This window comes from Electrophorus electricus, chromosome 6 (genome assembly GCF_013358815.1).
Source record: "Electrophorus electricus isolate fEleEle1 chromosome 6, fEleEle1.pri, whole genome shotgun sequence".
Classification (NCBI taxonomy): Eukaryota; Metazoa; Chordata; class Actinopteri; order Gymnotiformes; family Gymnotidae; genus Electrophorus; species Electrophorus electricus.
The window spans coordinates 29,207,679-29,225,718 of NC_049540.1; the positions used below are offsets into that span (position 1 = coordinate 29,207,679).

General features: G+C 44.6%; 1 protein-coding gene across 5 annotated transcripts; it reads left to right on the forward strand.

Annotated features, from left to right (window-relative positions):
• The first annotated feature begins 516 nt into the window (after positions 1-516).
• Positions 517-17,125, forward strand: znf532 (zinc finger protein 532). Of its 5 annotated transcripts, none has more exons than XM_035527317.1 (9): positions 517-710; positions 5,967-8,241; positions 8,470-8,651; positions 9,016-9,192; positions 10,807-10,969; positions 11,218-11,532; positions 12,913-13,025; positions 13,492-13,633; positions 15,172-17,125. In XM_035527317.1, the coding sequence occupies exons 2-9, from the start codon at positions 5,992-5,994 to the stop codon at positions 15,688-15,690; spliced, it is 3,861 nt and encodes a 1,286-aa protein (XP_035383210.1). In that variant the 5' UTR covers positions 517-710; positions 5,967-5,991; the 3' UTR covers positions 15,691-17,125. The 5 variants fall into 5 exon arrangements, with proteins under 5 accessions (XP_035383210.1, XP_035383211.1, XP_035383209.1 ...); XM_035527318.1 differs by lacking the exon at positions 517-710 and adding an exon at positions 2,440-2,597; XM_035527316.1 differs by lacking the exon at positions 517-710 and adding an exon at positions 2,899-2,972.
• The last annotated feature ends 915 nt before the right edge of the window (positions 17,126-18,040 follow it).

An 18,040-nucleotide genomic window follows, 5' to 3' on the forward strand; every position in this document is an offset into this window, starting at 1 on the left:
ATGGTTTAGACCACCTACGAGCGCAACGGCTCGTGGCTTTGACGTGTTGTGGTTGTTTTTTGGTATGCGGTCTAAAGACAAAATTGGATAATTTTCCATTCCTGGTTCATATTTCGATAAATGCATGTGGCAAAGTCATGGAAATATGCATAGCATATATGTAACATATATGTAATAATGCACGCTTACGGTAGACATCCCGCGCGAAAAGAATTCTGGGTATCACATCGGAAAATCTTTCTCTTTGAATCAAATCATAAAAATGAAATAATCCAATAAACTGGAGTAACGCCCCTACCACCTTTCGTTGTGCCGAGACCTTATGTGGACATTTTTCGGCGAAGAGACCAAATCAATACGACACACAGAGTCACGTGACCGCCTGACAGTATTGGGGGGGGGGGGGTGGTCAGCCGCTCGCGCGGATCCCCCATGTCTTCGCGCGCTGTGCTCCGCAGCCTGTGCAAGCGCGCGCCTGTGCGCCCGTCCTAAAGAGCCGTGTCGGCACGAGGGCACTGCAGGCATGAGCGGCGTCTCGCGCAGCTTCTCGACTGCAGTGAAACGCAGTGATTTGCACAGCCCTGTTCCCCGCGCGCTGGCCGTGGCTGCTGGCCTCCGTGGCTCGCGCGTTTGCTTTTGCCTCCCAGCTAAGGAAACGAGTCCTCACGTCCACGCGTTTCACGGAGGCAAAGCAGTACAGCAGCGCGCAGGTAGGTCAGTCTGCTGTTTTCTGTTTGAGCCTTTTGGGTTTTCTTTTTTTTTGGGGGGGGGGTATTGTGACTGATTGGTTGCACAAGGCCTGGGAATGCATAATAGAATGCTTGGCACCGGTCGCGCACACACACACACACACACACACACAAATAAATCCATCTGTTACCTTCTTAGTCACCAGGGCTTTCTGGTTTCCATGGTGAAAGCCCATGTGTGAAGTGAACATGTTCATTTGTGCATTGAGGGTTTAGGCTACATGTGTCTCAAGTGCAGTTTATCTGTAGGTTGTTCACACCTGCAGCAGATTACTTGCGTGTCCTGTTCACTGTTGGGCAATTGTTTTTGATAGAAACGTGAAAACGGAGTAACGGCTAGAATCTGACCTACTCCCTTATTTTCAGAGAGCAGTTGGAGTAGCTGAAGTTGTGCTTTCTGGTGACAGCTGAGTGCTGGTGGGATAAACAATGCAGAGCAGAATTCAGTTCTGTATGTGTAATGTGAACAGTGACCACTGCAAGCCAAATGGCGTTTGTAGTTTGCTTAGGTCAGCACTGTCATTTTGAGGGATAGGCCATTCGGGGCATTTGATTGGTCAGTGCTTGAGACATTTTGTCAGGCCAAAGCCAACGATCACTGTGCATATCCGCCCGAGCCCACTGCAGATGAGCAGACGTGTCAAAGTTGTTTTTGATTCCAGGCTTTCCCATCCCATCGTTTTGTCCTGCTGGACGCCATCTTGCCTAGTGATCTTGGTGTGAACTCAGTCCAGCGAAGCCTGTTGTGTTGTGCTGACTGGTGCCTGTTTTAGTGGCCATAGTTGAGCAGGTACTCTGTCCTCTCACTATCAGAGCTGATCCATATGTTATCCAACCATTTAGTGTAGCCTGGACTACTGCTGTTTCCTGTTCTTTTTTGTTTTGGTTTGTTGTGGTTTTTTACTTGTTGACAGATTTAGTGTCAATTTTGCAGCATTAGGTCAGATTGTATTTTCTATAAGGTATCTCATTTGAGGTTGATGAGTTTCTATGTGGTTTGTGTTTTTTTAAACAGTTATCATTACATATATAGTCACACTAATTGAACTAAGAATCTCAGTCCCTGCATTTGATCTCACACACACACACACACTCACACCCCCCCACACACACACACACACTCACACACACACACACACTCCGCCCTTTATGTGTTTTCTTGAGCTCCAGCCCTCAGCCGCCATGACAGGCCTTTGTTCCTCTCGTTTGTCTGGTGGTAAACAGAATGACTACAGAGGAGCTGGTGCAGACACCCCCACACGCTCACACACACACACACTCACACACACCCCCACACACTCACACACACACACACTCACACACACACACACACACACACTCACACACACACACACACTCACACACCCCCACACACACACACACTCACACACACTCACACACACACTCACACACTCACACAGATCCTACGCTTCTCTCGTTTCCTCTTCCCCAGCTCTCTATTCCTCTCTTATTCGTCTTTGACAACCGCAGCTGGTTGCATTTCTGAGCCAGTACTGTCCCTTCAGACATGCAAACCCACCCACACACACACACCCCCACACGCTCACGCACACACACACACACACACACACACACACACATGCACAGCACACGTAGACAAAAGGCCAGAACTGCCTGTCGAACACTGCCCCCTTTTTCCATGAGATGTCTTGCATCTGTGAAAAGAAGGTGACCCACAGGACAGGAGTATGGGTTGAGAGGGAGAGAGAACGGGAAGAAATCCAAAAACAGAGAGTCAATCCCAGAATGGGGCCTGCTCGGAGAGACAGTTCACAAGAAGCTTCGCATGGAGGAGTTCTGATAGGAAGGGCAGATCAGGGAAGCAGGGTAGGAACCAGTATGTTTTATACACACGAGTGAGTGTGTGTGTGTGTGTGTGCACGTGCGTGTGTGTGTGTAATATGGCCTTTTGTTTTTTGGGTTTTTTCCCCTCAGCACAGACGGGATAGCCAGTTGTCCACGGCTGTAGCATTGGAGACAGACAGCTGACTTTAATTGACAACCCTCACTCTCTTTTTCTCTGTCTCCGTGAGAAAAGCCTGTAAGAGGAAGCAGGGACAGCGTGCATAGGAGAGGAGCAGAGGGAGCGAGAGAGAGGGAGAGAGAGAGGGAGAGAGAGAGGGGGAGAGAGAACAGGAAAAGGAAAAGCAGACCAGTACTGCAGAATGGGGCAGAACGGAGGAGCAGAAGCAGAGGTACCAGGTACCCGGGCGGTTTACTGCCACTTCATGTCTCTGCATTAGCTGTTCTTTTCTCGGGAGGCGGGGGGTGCTCGGAGAGGCGTGCACGTGTGCTGGTGCTTTTCCTTTTCCTCAGAAAAGCACCCTTTGTTTAGTTGTCTTCATTTCCATCTTCTTGTCATTCATCCATCAGAATAGGGATTTGAGCCTTTTGCCTGCATGTTAGTTGTGTGTTTTCCCCCACACTGGGTTTGTGTCTGTTTTTCAGGCCTTGTGTTTCCGTTGGTGGAACAGCACGGATTTCAGAGTCCTTTTCAGTGCTAACCTCTTCGAGCTGCGGTGCGGACCGTGCTTGGCGATTTTAACGGCAGGCTGTGGCTGTATTTTGACAGAAATGCTCGACGCGGCGCAGGCAGTTAGACGGGCAGCTTCTGTGTGAATCTGCACTGCAGCACACATTATGTGGGGTGACCGGAACCGGCTGAAACCGGTTTGAGGCAGACGAGGAGACTCAGGAACAATGCAGTCACTGTGCTACGGTCAGATAGCTGGCTGCTTCGTGGCACAGGACCCGCTGAAGCAGACCCAGTCTCGACAGGGCCATGGAGCGCTTTAGCGCCGGTCTACCTTAAGCTTGCTGTGCGTGTATGTGTGGCAGAGCCATGGAGATGAGCTGGCAGGGAAGCAGCCATGATCCAGAGCTGGAAGGGGGGAGGGAACAGTCACGTAGCCCAGCTAGGGTGCAGCCTCTCTGGGTCCCTACAGCACCGTCACTCCCTGAAGTGCCTCTGGGAAGCCAAGACTGTTCAGTGGCTGTAAGGTGACCCTCGTCTCTTACGGCGGGCCCTGGCTGTTGAGGGAAGTGGGTTTCCCCCCCCCTCCACTAACTGGGGAATGACGAGGAGGCAGAGGAGAGAGGGAGGAGGTGTTTGGTTGTGCCTGTGGAATTGGCAGAGGGAGAGACGGAGGGGCAGGGAGGAAAGAAGGAAGGAAGAAGGTTGTTCTGCGGTAAAATGGTCGGAAGAGAGGGTGAGGAGTGCCTGATTTGCATGTTTGCATGTGTGTGTTTGTGTGTAATAGTGGCTGTGTTGATTTGAATGCTCCACCGTGTGTGAGGATCATTAGGTTCTGTATTGTGCGGTAGCTCAGATCCGTCCGAGGCCTCACACTCGTCCTAATTCTTCTCCATTACACCTAAACCGTCTAAACTTCATTTTTATTCACATTTCTCCCATCTTTATTCTCTGCAACACCCACCACGTTAGCTCCATTGTGTGTGTGTGTGTGTGTGTGTGTGTGTGTGTGTGTGTGGAGGGGGGGAGCGGGCCATTTTGGCCCTGCCTGTGCCGAGCGTGCAGATGTTAATAACAGTAATGGAAGCAGTGCTGCAGTAAGCTCACCCATTACAGGACAGCGTTGGTGGGAGCAGAGTGGCTCAAGCCTTCGTCATCTCCTCACTCTCTTCTCTTCTTCATTGTTTGCTTGTGGGCTTTTTCTCTTTGTTTGTCTGTTTGTTTTTCTTCACCACCTCTCCATATGAAAACAAATTTCACTCCTTGACACTCTGACCTGATCTGAAAAAAACAAAACCCAAACCCACTGAATATAATTTAGCTGGTTTTGTTCTTTCTCGTCCTTTGGCCTACTTGTTGTGCGCTGGTTTGACGTGGCAGTCTCTCACTCAGGACGAATGAGTATGTTACCGCTCGTAGGTGACCATTTCATGCCCTCACCCTCAGTGAACTTCTGTTTCAGCAGCAGAAGCCGTTTGGTCATGCTGTTTCTCCATCCTGTGTTGGGATTATTGCTAATATCGCATAATGTGTTCTCAGGCCTCATTAGTTCAGCATTACATACCATTTGCATTCTCATGTGTCATATATTTTTATGTGACCATGCAGATAAGGGCAACCCTTATCTAATGATTCCAAATTTATTGGGTTGTAAAATGAGTTGTGAAACACTGTAATATGAAAATGCAATTCGCAGTGGATTAAAAAGTTTCACAGTGCTTTCAAATTTAGCGGAGGAAGGTCTTAAAAAGCAGTACAAGAATTTGTGTCAGAAGCTTTTTTGAACACATAAATGCACTCCCTGGATTTTAAGACTGCTTGTTATACCTGTAAATAAGAGGGCTTAAGGTTTAACCTGTCACCATCTAAACATAAAGCTATGGAGCATTGTCTACAACTATGTAGTACATTTAATTATTGACAACAGTTGTTATTACACAAATAGTGATTCGTTCTAGCATGTAATAAATCACATAACCTTGCTCATGTTAAGACGGAGAATGTGATGATTGCAATCATACCTATTATTCCTGAACCTGGAAGCTTCTGGAAGCTGATGAATGAATACGTATCTACAGAGCCAGAGAGGCCCCGTGGTCTTTGCCCTCCTCTAGGTCACATTCTCAAAAGCTTTGATTTTTATTTTTTTTAATTAGTTTTGTTTTTACTTTTGAAGTTGGACATCAAACTCAATGCTAAATACCAGTAAACAAAGGATTTTAAAAATTTAGCTTATGGAGATATAGAGATGATGAAATATTTAATATTTCAACAATAACTGCTATATTATACAACTGATTAAAACCTGAAATGCCCGTGATAATTTGGCTTTACACCCTGCTCCTGTGTGGTTTGAAAGGACTCGCCGGGTCCTTATTTTGAGCTGTCCTACTGTTCAGCTGCTGTCCCCAGAACAGAGCACAGTAGCTTTTCTGCACGCTGCACCTCAGCTCAGCATTGACAGGTGATTCGGCCGTGTCAGACCTGGAAGGCTGTAAACTGTCTCTTTATCTTTTACAGTGACAGTTTAGGTTGAATTGAATCGTCCAGTACAAACTATGCAGTCTAGCTGGACCTGTGGGAATTGTGTTCAGTCGCAGCTCTGATGTTTTCTTATTGTGAACAAGTTGACATGTCATTTTAAGTCTATAATGTTTACTAAACATGAATCAAAAAACTTTATTGTATTTAATTTGTTTTTGTTGTTGTTTTTTCTCCTAAAGGGTTTTAACTCATTTTTCTAAGACCATGGGCGACATGAAAACCCCAGACTTTGATGACCTGCTTGCGGCCTTTGACATTCCTGACATGGTCGATCCGAAGGCCGCCATCGAATCTGGCCATGATGACCATGATGGGCAGATCAAACACAACGTCCACCACGATGAGGAGTCCCATGTCCCTTCAGCCCCAGATGTCGGAGTCAGCGTCATTGTTAAGAATGTCCGAAACTTGGATACCAACGAACACCCACTTGCAGATAAAGATTCCCATCATCCCTCAGTGGGAAATGGGATGCACAATGGTTTCATGGCAGTGTCACCTAGCAACAGGTTAAGCAAGGATGGAGACAAGCTTCAGAAAAGCCATGCCATGGAAGTGGCTGGGTCCACATTCAGCCAGTTCAGTCCCATTTCCAGTGCTGACGAGTTTGATGATGACGACAAAATTGAAGTGGACGACCCTTTAGACAGGCAAAACCGTTTACCTTTTTTCCGACCAAATCCTCTTACTGGAATTAATGTTAAACAAGAAGAGTTGTCCTCGCAGTCTTCCAAGCCAGGAGCTAATGGCAACTTCAACCTTTCAAAAGCTGAAAACCCCAGTGCCAATGGTACTTTGGGCAATTCCCATGATCCTTCAAAACCCAAAAAAAGTGAGGCCCAGCCCAAGGAGGCGCTCAAAGCCCAAGACGGAAAAGAAGCAAAAGAAGCAGTTGTTGGGTTGAGCATGACAAACCTCTCTCAGGCCAAGGCCAAGTCTTCAGTCAAGCTTTCGTCCTGCATTGCTGCTATTGCGGCTCTTAGTGCAAAAAAGGCCAGCACAGACTCCACAGTTGCTGAGCCCCTCACCCCTAAACTAGGCTCACCCAAAGAGGCTAAGGAAAGCCCAAAGGTGACAGAGAAACCTCCAGAGCAAGAATCAGCTCTGGAGCTTGCTAAGAAAATGCTCTCCAAACAGCCCGAGAGCCCTTGCAGTGTCAACAGCGAACACAGTAGCAAAGGGTCTCCCTCCTCACCAGCAGGGTCCACTCCTGTCATTCCCAAAGTTCGCATTAAGACCATTAAAACGTCTTCTGGCCAAATAAAGAGGACTGTCACTAGGGTGCTACCAGAGTTTGACCCTGAAGGTCTCAAAAAGGGCATTGACGCAGCATCCATTGTGGTATCTTCTCTCTTGCCCTCACCAACCTCAAATTCTGTTTTCTCATCCCCCACCAGAGCAGCACTACCTACCACAGTGGTGGCAACATCTGCAGGCTCGACCATTGAAGTGACAAAGCAAATGACCATCAAGCCTGTTGCCACTGCGTTCTTACCAGTCTCTGCAGTCAAGACAGCTGGTTCTCAGGTAATTAACTTGAAACTGGCCAACAATACGACAGTAAAAGCTACCGTCATACCTGCCGCAACAGTTCAGAGCGCCAGCAGTGCCATCCTCAAAGCTGCCAATGCTATTCAGCAACAAACTGTTGTGGTGCCCGCTTCCAGCCTCACCAACACCAAACTTGTTCCAAAGACTGTACACCTTACCAACTTGAACCTCCTTCCCCAGACATCAGCCTCAGAGCTCCATCAGGTCCTGTCGAAATCCCAGCAACCCATCAAACAAGCCATGATGGCCTGCCAGCCTACTAAGAAAGTGTCCCGTGTTCAGGTGTTGGCCAGCTCCCAGAGTTCAGTTGTTGAAGCCTTCAACAAAGTATTGAGCAGCATCAACCCTGTGCCAGTTTATGTGCCCAACCTTTGCCCCCCATCCTCTGCTTGCATCTCTCTACCATCGCGGGGCTACAAATGTCTTGAGTGTGGTGACTCTTTTGCTCTAGAGAAAAGCCTAAGCCAGCATTATGACCGGAGGAGTGTTCGCATCGAGGTCACTTGCAACCACTGCGCCAAAAACTTGGTCTTTTACAACAAATGCAGCCTCCTCTCTCATGCCAGAGGACACAAAGACAAAGGAGTCGTCATGCAGTGTTCCCATCTCATCCTCAAGCCCATCCCTGCTGATCAGATGATCCTGGCCCCATCGGTCACCTCTAGTGCCCCCATTTCTACATCAACCCATGGTACTTCTTCTGTAGGCAGCCAAGGGAAGAGTGACATGACAACAGTGATCTCTGCCCCCTCTTCAGCCCCTGTAGTGGCTGCCATGCCATTGGACAAAGATGTGTCCAGGCTCTGCCGGTCAAATCTGAAGTGCTTGGAGTGTAATGAGGTGTTTCAGGAGGAGTCTTCCCTGGCTATGCACTATCAACAGACGGCAGAGTCGAGTGGACAGGTATCACTGCACTCTACACACTGTCCAAGAACATGTCATTTTAGGACAATAAAAAAAGTTACACCCTTCATTTGCCTCCATATTTCTGAGCTTCTGTGAGTCTTTTATAAACACTATGCAATATATCACATTTATAACTTGACAGCTATTTTATATGTATTTTGCATGGATAATGTTCAGCGGAGCCGTTTTTAACCTTTAGTTCTTACTTTCCTCCAAATGTAACAGAAAACCTGCACCATCTGCCAAATGCTGCTTCCCAATCAGTGCAGCTTTGCCTCCCACCAGCGGATCCATCAGCACAAGTCTCCCTATGTCTGCCCGGAGTGTGGGGCCACCTGTCGCTCCATTTACTTCCAGTCCCACGTCACTAAGAACTGCCTGCACTACACACGCAGAGTGGGCTTCCGGTCAGTCCCTGTGCCAGGTCCTCCTTTGTCTTTGCACTGCATCACTTCTTGCCGTCGTCCAGTCACGGAATTCTGTCTTCCCTCAGTTTGCTTAACAACCCACATTTATGGGCAGAACCGATTGCTTAAATAGAGTGAGTGTTTAATTGGTCATAAGTGTGCAATTAGCAGGCTGTCAAATGTCTGCTCACTGACAAGCTCTCAAAATTGCAATTACAGCAATATAAATAATCACAGTTACGACCATTTCAGTGACATTTTTAATGTAAAGATGACTAATAAAGAAACAAAGCTTTGAGTGTGTAGGGTGTGTAGGGTGTTTTTGTAGTAGTAAAATAATGTCCCCTCTTCTCTTCCTCTGTAGATGTGTCCACTGTAGCGTCATCTTCGCCGATGTTGCGGGCCTCAAGTCCCATATTCAGGGGTCCCACTGCGAGATATTCTACAAATGCCCCATTTGCCCCATGGCTTTTAAATCTGCCCCAGGCACTCACTCTCATGCCTACACGCAACACCCAGGTGTGAAGATTGGTGAGGCCAAGTGAGTCTTCCCTTTATCACATACACATTTGTACTCAGTACACCTTAGCATTTTGTTTGTATGATCTTGAGGTTAAATTAATGAAAGAGAATGTGCATACTGTATGTCCACCATTAACATGCCTGTTAATAAACTAAGCACCAAAATTAAAAAATATTTTTTGTCCCATAAACTAAGCTGGGTGGACGTTATAGTACTTTTTATGCTGAATAATATGTTGTTAGAATTTTTCTATCAGACTTTCCGAGTGACAGAGCAATGAAAGTTTACAATAAACATATTTTACTTGTTCATAAATACTATAAAAATACTTAAAATACTATGTGTGATAGAGATATTCTGAAAACATATTTGGATTCAGTGTGCAAAAAAATGCATAAGAAAGGGACAAAATATGTTAACCAGTTTTATGGTTGGTATGGATTCTTCTAGCCTGCTCCACTAAAGGAGAATGCTTGTGCATTTTACAGATTTAGTGCTACACAAGTCAAACTGGCCCCTCGGCTGCTTTACCTTTGACATTTTCCAAACCGTGAAGATGTAGAAAAGGATTATACGCACTAGCTTTAGCACTGAGGCTCTTAGCATTTCAGGCCATCTCCAACCCTCCTCTTCATCAGCGAGCACTAATGAAAGGGAGCAGGTGACCCTTTGTGCCTTCCGTCACACCTGTGACTGTGTCTTAATACATCAGCCCTGACAAAGAAGAGAATTAAACACGTCTGGTGATGATCCATGTTGACATCTGTGAGAAAACATCTGTCAGCATGGCCATTGCGGGGTGGTCTGCGATTGTTGCCTTTTCTTTGCAGTTCTGTATATGCTGAAACAAAGGTGTGCAGAATGTGTCTGTGTAATTAGTAGTAGCTTTGTTCAGTAGTTTACATTGTGCATCTTTGCTGTTTTATCATTGGTCATTAGAACACATTTAGATCTTATTGTATCTCTGATACATTAGCATATTCAAATGTAGATCTAGTTCCTCTATATAGTGGAGGTGTGGAGAAGCAGGATTTTAACAACCATTTGCATTTCTGTCTGTCCTCAATGCAAAATTCTGAAGACACACTGCCTGCAGCTGTTGCTCATACATATCTAGGTTTTTAGGCTGGTTAACTCATTGAACTTCTTAAGACCATAATTATTTTTAACAGTTAAATGATTCAGAGGAATCTGTTGTTGTTGTTGGGTTTTTTGTTCATTGGTTGGGTTTTTTTGTTTGTTTGTTTGTTTGTTTGTTTTGTTTTCTACCTCAAATGGAACTGATCAGCAAGACATGTTTTGTGTCCAGATTTTACTTACTCAGTTTTTGTAGTGGATTTTGGGGCTCTTAGAGCTAACATATATAAACTCATATGGTAATTATATGGTAATTATATGGTAATTATATGGCAATTGGTAGTTATAAACCTCCATCATACCTGCTTTTGATCAACTTTGGCATCAAAGATCAGTGCAAAAACTAAATGAGGAAAATTTGGACACCAAACATGTACCAACTACACCTGGGATATGTGAAAAATATTTCAAATATTTGTTACTTCTTCCCCCTTGAATAATTTCCTGAGCTGACGTGTCGTTCTGATATTGATGATTTGCATGTTGTGTCCACAGGTTAATCTACAAGTGTTCCATGTGCGATACCGTTTTTACCCAGCAGCCTTTGCTGTACACCCACTTTGACCAGCACATTTCCAACCAGAAGGTGTCTGTCTTCAAATGTCCGGACTGCTCCATGCATTACGCCCAGAAACAGCTGATGCTGGATCACATCAAGGTAGGAGCAGTGAGCGCTAACAACACAGCAGTAAAGTACAAACGCTTGTCCATGCAAAGCAAGATATGTAACATTTAGTAATATGCGGGAGGTGTTTTCAGATTTGCTAGCGTGAACTTACCATTAGTGTTAATGTCATTCCATAATGCAAAATCCCATTAACTGTAATAGTAATCTTGGTCTTTTTACCATTTGCAGCAGGTTTAACCTAAAGTATATAAGATATATCCATTCTTCTTCTCCTCTAGTCCACGCATGGCACCCTGAAGAGCATCGAGGGGCCTCCTAACTTGGGCATTAACCTTCCATTGAGCAGTAAGCCGATTAACTCCATGACCCCCAGTCCCAACAACAAAGAGGGGGGTGCCCTCAGCAGCCTGGAGAAAGAAGACAAGAAACCCGCTTGTGCAGTTAAGAAGGCCGGTAACGGAACGGAACTCCTCAAAAAGCCCACATCGGCGTCCGCGGCCAGCGTGTGCCCTGGATGGAGCTGTAAGGAGTGTGACCGACTCTTCACCCAGAGGGAGGTGTTCATTGCACACATGAAGAGGGAACATGGCAAGGTGAGCCAGAGAACGTTCAGCTCCCAACCAACGCTCAAATATGAGCTGAAAAACTCAGAAAGAAAGCACTGAGGGTGATGACTCATGTGTGCCAGCACTTCACAAAAAACACAAAGAAAGAAACATCAATTAGCATAATGTTGAAAGCTAGCAGGCCATGTGCAGTTAGCACTGAAGCTAATAGAGAAAAGACTGCGCTGCATCGTGTTGGCTTCTGTTTGGGGTATATTAGGTATATTAGCATTTAACATTCAGATTTGAGCTACTGTAACAGTTATAGTCTTAGCTGTTCGCTGTTAAAGTATTTTCCAGTTTATGTGAATAGAGTAGATGGTAAGAGAGATTAAAAGCACTGTAGAAACTGATGTACAATTCTGAAGGGTTTATTGATAACAATGACTCAGTATACATTACATCAATATACGGTTACTTTGACTTGTATTCTTCATATTACACTGTGAATAACACCAGATTAGCAAGTAAACAAGGTGTTGGTTAGCTGGGTTAGCTAGTGGTGCTAAAACCAGTTAGGACGGCAAAATAAAACTGCAGGATGCGTCCAAATTTAAATTTGGTAAGCAGAACTGACGTGACCTCACATTAGTTACTCCTAATCGTGTGGTAGTAATTCAGTAATTCATTAGAGGGAAAATGCAAATAAACTACACATGCCACAGCCTCAGATCGTGCTTTGTTGTGTTATGACTCGCTGAAAGAAAATTATCCACTCGTGCTTGAAACACACCCCCCACGGCCAAATGCCACTGCAGCCAGTGTTTCGTGGTGTCCAGCAGGGAGTCTCTGGAAGTCGGGTCTAAAGCATGAACGTCAAATTTAAGAAAACAGTTTTGCAGTTTTGCTTCCCTGCACACACCCACGCAGTGGTAACAGAACAGTCATTATAGGAGCCAGATGGCCCAATTACTTTCTAATATCTTAAAGAACAACACATGTGGTTGTTTTCCATAATTGTAGGGTGTGTCATAATCGTCTCAAAATCAAGGCAAAAGGAGAGTGGTTCTTAAGGCAGCCACTTAGCTACGCTCGCCACTAAAGATGTGAAACGCGGGTCTTAATGCAGAAATGACGCCTCCTAACTGAACAGTTTCTTCAGCAGTAGTGCAGGGTGCTTAATATTAGCTAAATAACATGCTGCCTATGGCGCAGACTGGCCAAGATTCACCATTTCACAAAGATATGAGCCAGTCATGCTGCCAGTTACCAGGCACGCTAGAGCCAGATGTGACAGTGAACACATTTTGTCCGTAAGCGCATGCGGTACCTGGCCTGGCTTTCATGAGGCTGATGACGGAATGAATGGTGTCTACACTGGACGTAGCAGCTTGAATAACGTCAAATAATTCCTCTCTTGTTGTACAGCACCTGAAGAAACATCCCTGTCGCCAATGTGACAAGTCATTCAGCTCCTCCCACAGTCTGTGCCGACATAACCGGATCAAACATAAAGGTGTCCGGAAGGTCTATTCCTGTCTGTGAGTATCATGCAGAAGTCCCCTGGAGTGGGGTTGGGATGTGTGTTTGTAGGGGGCGTACACCTCTGTGTTCCATAGAGGAAGACCTGTTGGTTTGCAAGGATTATGGCATAGGTTTTAAAAAAGGAGACATCCGTCCAAATCTACTATCTCTACTATCTACTAAGTTAAACAAGACATAAATCCCTCCTAGAGGTCATGACCTACATTTACTCAGTTAATGTGTACTTCAGAGCAGTAAACTTTCTACCATTTTTGTGTAGTTTTCTTTTGACCTTGTACTATTTTTTGTTACTCCTACTATAACAGTTTTTAGTTTACTACCCTTTTCTTTGGTATTTGTAGTATTTTATTATTTATCTGAAATATAAATACTGTAATATGAGTAGGGATTTTGGTCCCTTTGCAAAGTTTTGCTGTCTGTGTGCGCTTGTTATGAGTTAAGCTCCTCCCACCATTTCCTCAGACACTGTCCAGACTCCAAGCACACATTCACCAAGAGGTCACTTCTGGAGAAACACGTCCGGCTAATGCATGGCATCAGTGAAACAGAGGGCAAGGCGTCAGATGAGCCCCCCAACGCGGACGACCCTTCCAGCAAGGATCAGGTACTTGGTTCAGCATGCTGGGCAGTGCTAGACAGTCCTTGCTCCTGAAGATGCGGACGTTTGGCTCTAATCTAAAGACAAATCACTGGACAGCCTCTAAAGCCTTAATCTGACGCCTTAATCTGATGCCTTAATCTAACGCATTAATCTGATGCATTAATCTTAAAGGTTTTCAGTTCCCCTCCTGAGACCCCACTGCCCCGGTCTGAGGTTTTCCCTTCTCTAGCACACCTGATCCAGTTCCTGAAGGTTCTGGCTTTGTGAGACAGGCAGTTCAGTGCCCCAGTCTCTCTGTGACTACTCTTCTGTCTCCTTAATATTCTGTAAAGTGAAAGGTGGTAAAATAACAGAAATAAAACATGATGATGATGATCTGAGGTCCCCAGAACTGGAGCGGAAAGCCCCTGGTCTACACCTGATGCGTTTAAACGAGGTTGTATAAATGAATATTGGCACTGTGCTTGTTAGATTAAGGCTGGAGATTAGTGCTGTGTATGAACTCGACACCGTGGCTAGCATTCCACTCCTACAGGAAACAAAACGGCGATGTGAACAGAGCTGGAAGTGTCGATAAACATGAGGAGAGTTAGCAGAGAAGAGCCGAGAGTGCAGAAGTGAACTGTGTGGCTCATGGGCACAGCGGCCGATGTTCCAAACTGGGGCAGACCTGAGGAGAAATACAGGTGCATCTCGATAAATTAGAATATCATCAAAAAGTTAATTTATGTCAGTAATTCAATTCAAAAAGTGAAACTCATATATTATATAGATTCATTACACAGAGAGTGATCTATTTCAAGCATTTATTTCTTTAATGTTGTTGATTATGACCTTCAGCCAATGACGACCCAAAAGTCAGTATCTCAGAAAATTAAAATATTATACAAGACAAATTCAAAAATTGATTTTTAATACATAAATGTTGGCCTACTGAAAAGTATGTACAGTATATCCTTTCAAGGCTGCGGTTTTCAAGGCTGTTGCTTGTGCACTTTTTCCTTCCACTCAACTTTCCATTTATATGCTTGGATATAGCACTCTGTGAACAGCCAGCTTCTTTAGCAATGACCTTTTGTGGCTTTCCCTCCTTGTGGAGGGTTTCAATGACTGGCTTCTGGACAACTGTCAAGTCAGCAGTCTTCCCCGTGATTGTGTAGCCTACTGAACCAGACTGAGGGACCATTTAAAGGCTTCGGAAACCTTTGCAGGTTTTGTTTTGTTAGCTGATTAGAGTGTGACACCATGAACTTTTTCACAATATTCAAATTTTCTGAGATACTGACTTTTGGGTTTTCATTGGCTATAGGCCATAATCATCAACATTTAAAGAAATGTGTGTAATGAATCTATATAACTTTTTGGATTGAATTATTGACATAAATTAACTTTTCAATGATATTCTAATTTATTGAGATTCACCTGTATAGATTCAGTGTGCTGGATATTCTTCCTGTGAGCTTTGTTAGATGTTCACTGCTGCAGCTGGTATACTGTTTTATACAATGTGTGTGTGTGTGTGTGTGTGTGTGTTTGTGCAGGTACGCAGTCCCAAACGCAAGCTCACCTCAGATGGCGAGGATGCTGAAGAGGACGATGAGGAAGACAACAAGGGAGGGGCGGGGTCTCCCGGCCAGCATCGCAGGGGCGTGTCCTCACAGCCTCTGAAGAAGCTGAAGGTGAACGTCTTCAAAACTCACAAGTGCGCCATGTGCAACTTCACCACCGAGGACCTGGTGCGCTTCCACGAACACATTCCCCAGCACAAGACGGACGTCTCATCCCACCAATGCCGTGAGTGTGGCCTCTGCTACACCTCGCACCATTCGCTGGCCCGCCACCTCTTCATCGTGCACAAGCTGAAGGAGCCGCCGGGCTCCGGGCGCCATAGCGACCAACAGGAGAACACTCCAGCGCCGGAGGAGACCCAGGGCATCCCAGACACGCAGTGCAAAGTGTGTGGCAAGGCCTTCGAGACCGAGGCCGCCCTGAACACACACATGCGGACGCACGGTATGGCCTTCATCAAGTCCAAGAGACTGAGCGTGGCAGAGAAGTAGCGTTTAAGTAGCGCCCGCTGTGGGAGAGAGGTGCTGAGTCTTTTGTTATGGGAATGAGACAACACGGATCTGGGGTGGACATGGGGGTGTTGTTCTTTTTTGGGACTCTTTGTATGCTCACATATAAAACAAACATATACATATATATGAGAAATGTACAAATATTGCACACACAAAAAATTGTGTTTAAAGATATGTAATATATTGAAACTGGATTTATGTGTATTTAAATATCTATGAGAACACATTTTGTACACTTTATGATAGATGTTTGTATGAGTGTTGAATAGATCTTTTTTTTACAGTTGAAGGTTTATTTTCCTGTAGACCAGTCGTCTCATGGTTGTGTTTTGAGCAAGCAGAGCGTGTTAAAAGCCGTTTAAAACCCGCTTGTCTTGGGTTCCTTAACGTCTGCGTGACTCTACAGCGTCCAATGTCTCAGTCTCTCTTAGACAGGCTTGTTTTTGCTTTTAAAGGAAAATCAGTCCATTCATGCAACCAGAGTATTGAGAAACAGTAACTGCTTGAGTCCCAGTGCGTTCACTTAGATTTGTTGGGTACATTCCTGTTTCATGAATCAGACATCAGTTTTAAACTAATATTTATACTAAACCTTACCACTACGGTATTTAAAAAAAAGAAAAGAAGAAGAAGCTTTTTTTTATCAGTTCCAGGACTTTAGCCACTGCCAGTAGACCATATGAGATCCAAAACATGTTTTGTAACGTTGGGTGTTTTACAGAGACCTTCAAATCAGTTTTGGCTTAACCTTTTATTTTATATTTATCAGCACTCCCACCAGCTTGTAACAGTTACAGAAGAGTTACAGCTTCTGGCTGTTTGATGTCTCTCTCAACATTCATAGCAGGAAGCACTTTGACTTTCCCGTTGTACCAGTCTGTAATGTCTCACATGTTGAATGTCCCTGTAGGATGTGTGCGAACAGAACTAGGGAACAGAACACGTGTGTTTGAGTAGGTGCAAGGTCTCCAGTACATTCCATCTCTAACGTCCCCTGCCTGACCACAGTAAATCATTGGACAGTGCTTAGCCACGCAGGCAAACGCAGCCAATCACTGTCAGAGTCCCGCCCCAGTCACGGTCAAAGCCCCGCCCCAGGGTTTCCGCACAAACAAGGTACGAATTTTTGAGTTCTTTTTTTACCTCTCAGTACATCGTTGTATTAATCCAGCGGAAACATTTGCTGTTTTATTCTGAGAGGCTTTGGTCAAATATAGAAGTTTTAATTTAAAAGGTTCAGGTGACGTTTGCCTGCAATTAAAGAATGTTTCTGAATGTGAAACTGGAACCGTTGTAGGAGTTGCAGCTCTTAGCCGTTCAGCGTTTTCAATGTTCAATTGTTTGCTCTGTCAGAGACGTGCTATATTGTATAAGGAAATACTAAGGATTAAAAAACAAGAACTTTAATATGGTACTTCTTGCTGTTTATTCGTTCTGGATTTCCACAGAAGACACAAGTTGGAATGGGATTTTGGTATTTGTTTTGGGATTTTTATATATATATATATATATATATATATATATATATATATATATATATATATATATATATATATATATATATATATAATGTATAATTTATTGATTTATTTTTGGTTAATGGTATTAATGGTGAGACCGCACCTGTGCATGAGAGAAGGCCGTTTTTTGTGGTTGTTTCCTAGAATGTCTTGCTGCTGTTTGGTAGAATTGTCTAATGCTTGTGTAAAAAAAAGACAGAAAGAAAGAAAGAAAGAAAAATGTTCCTGTCAATAAACAATTCAGAAAACAAACCAACAAAACCTGCCTACACTTAGGTGTGCAGTGAAATGTTCGTGCTAATGCGGAGTGCCTCGTCTCGAGCTTAGCTGTAATGGAAATTCCCGTTGGTCACTGAGTCTGGTTACTATAGCTACATATGTATGAAACAAATGATCCTGCCCACAGATCAGGTGTTGGGGTTCTGGATCGTAATTGGTTTGTGATGTTGCCAGGTAACAGCGTGATTTATAGGCTGTGTCACCTGTGATTTGAGGAGGACTTGACCAAAGCCCCTCCCCCACGATCTCCTGTTCTTCAGAGCGTCACGTGGCCACATGGTCTCACATGCTGATCTGAGCTGATACATCACACCAAAAAGCACTTAACTGATTTTTAAAAATTGACCAGAATATCCTCTGATGTGACAGTAGTGCTGTTTTATGTTTTTATTTTAGGACTCAATGCTCAAATGTTGCTGTAAACCCTATTCCAGAACTCAGTTTTAATCATTGCCGTGTTCTCATATCTAAGTGCTACCCAATCGCAGCCCTTACTCAAAATGCACCTAAAAGATGCACCGTGTAACATA

What these genes read in the sequence shown, in the direction of transcription:
- znf532 (XM_035527317.1), top strand. Translation starts at nt 5,992, where the DNA reads ATGGGCGACATGAAAACCCCAGACTTTGATGACCTGCTTGCGGCCTTT. An exon ending in ACACGCAGAGTGGGCTTCCG is followed by an intron (nt 8,652 to 9,015) that starts GTCAGTCCCTGT and finishes CTTCCTCTGTAG; the next exon opens with ATGTGTCCACTGTAGCGTCA. An exon ending in GTGAAGATTGGTGAGGCCAA is followed by an intron (nt 9,193 to 10,806) that starts GTGAGTCTTCCC and finishes TTGTGTCCACAG; the next exon opens with GTTAATCTACAAGTGTTCCA.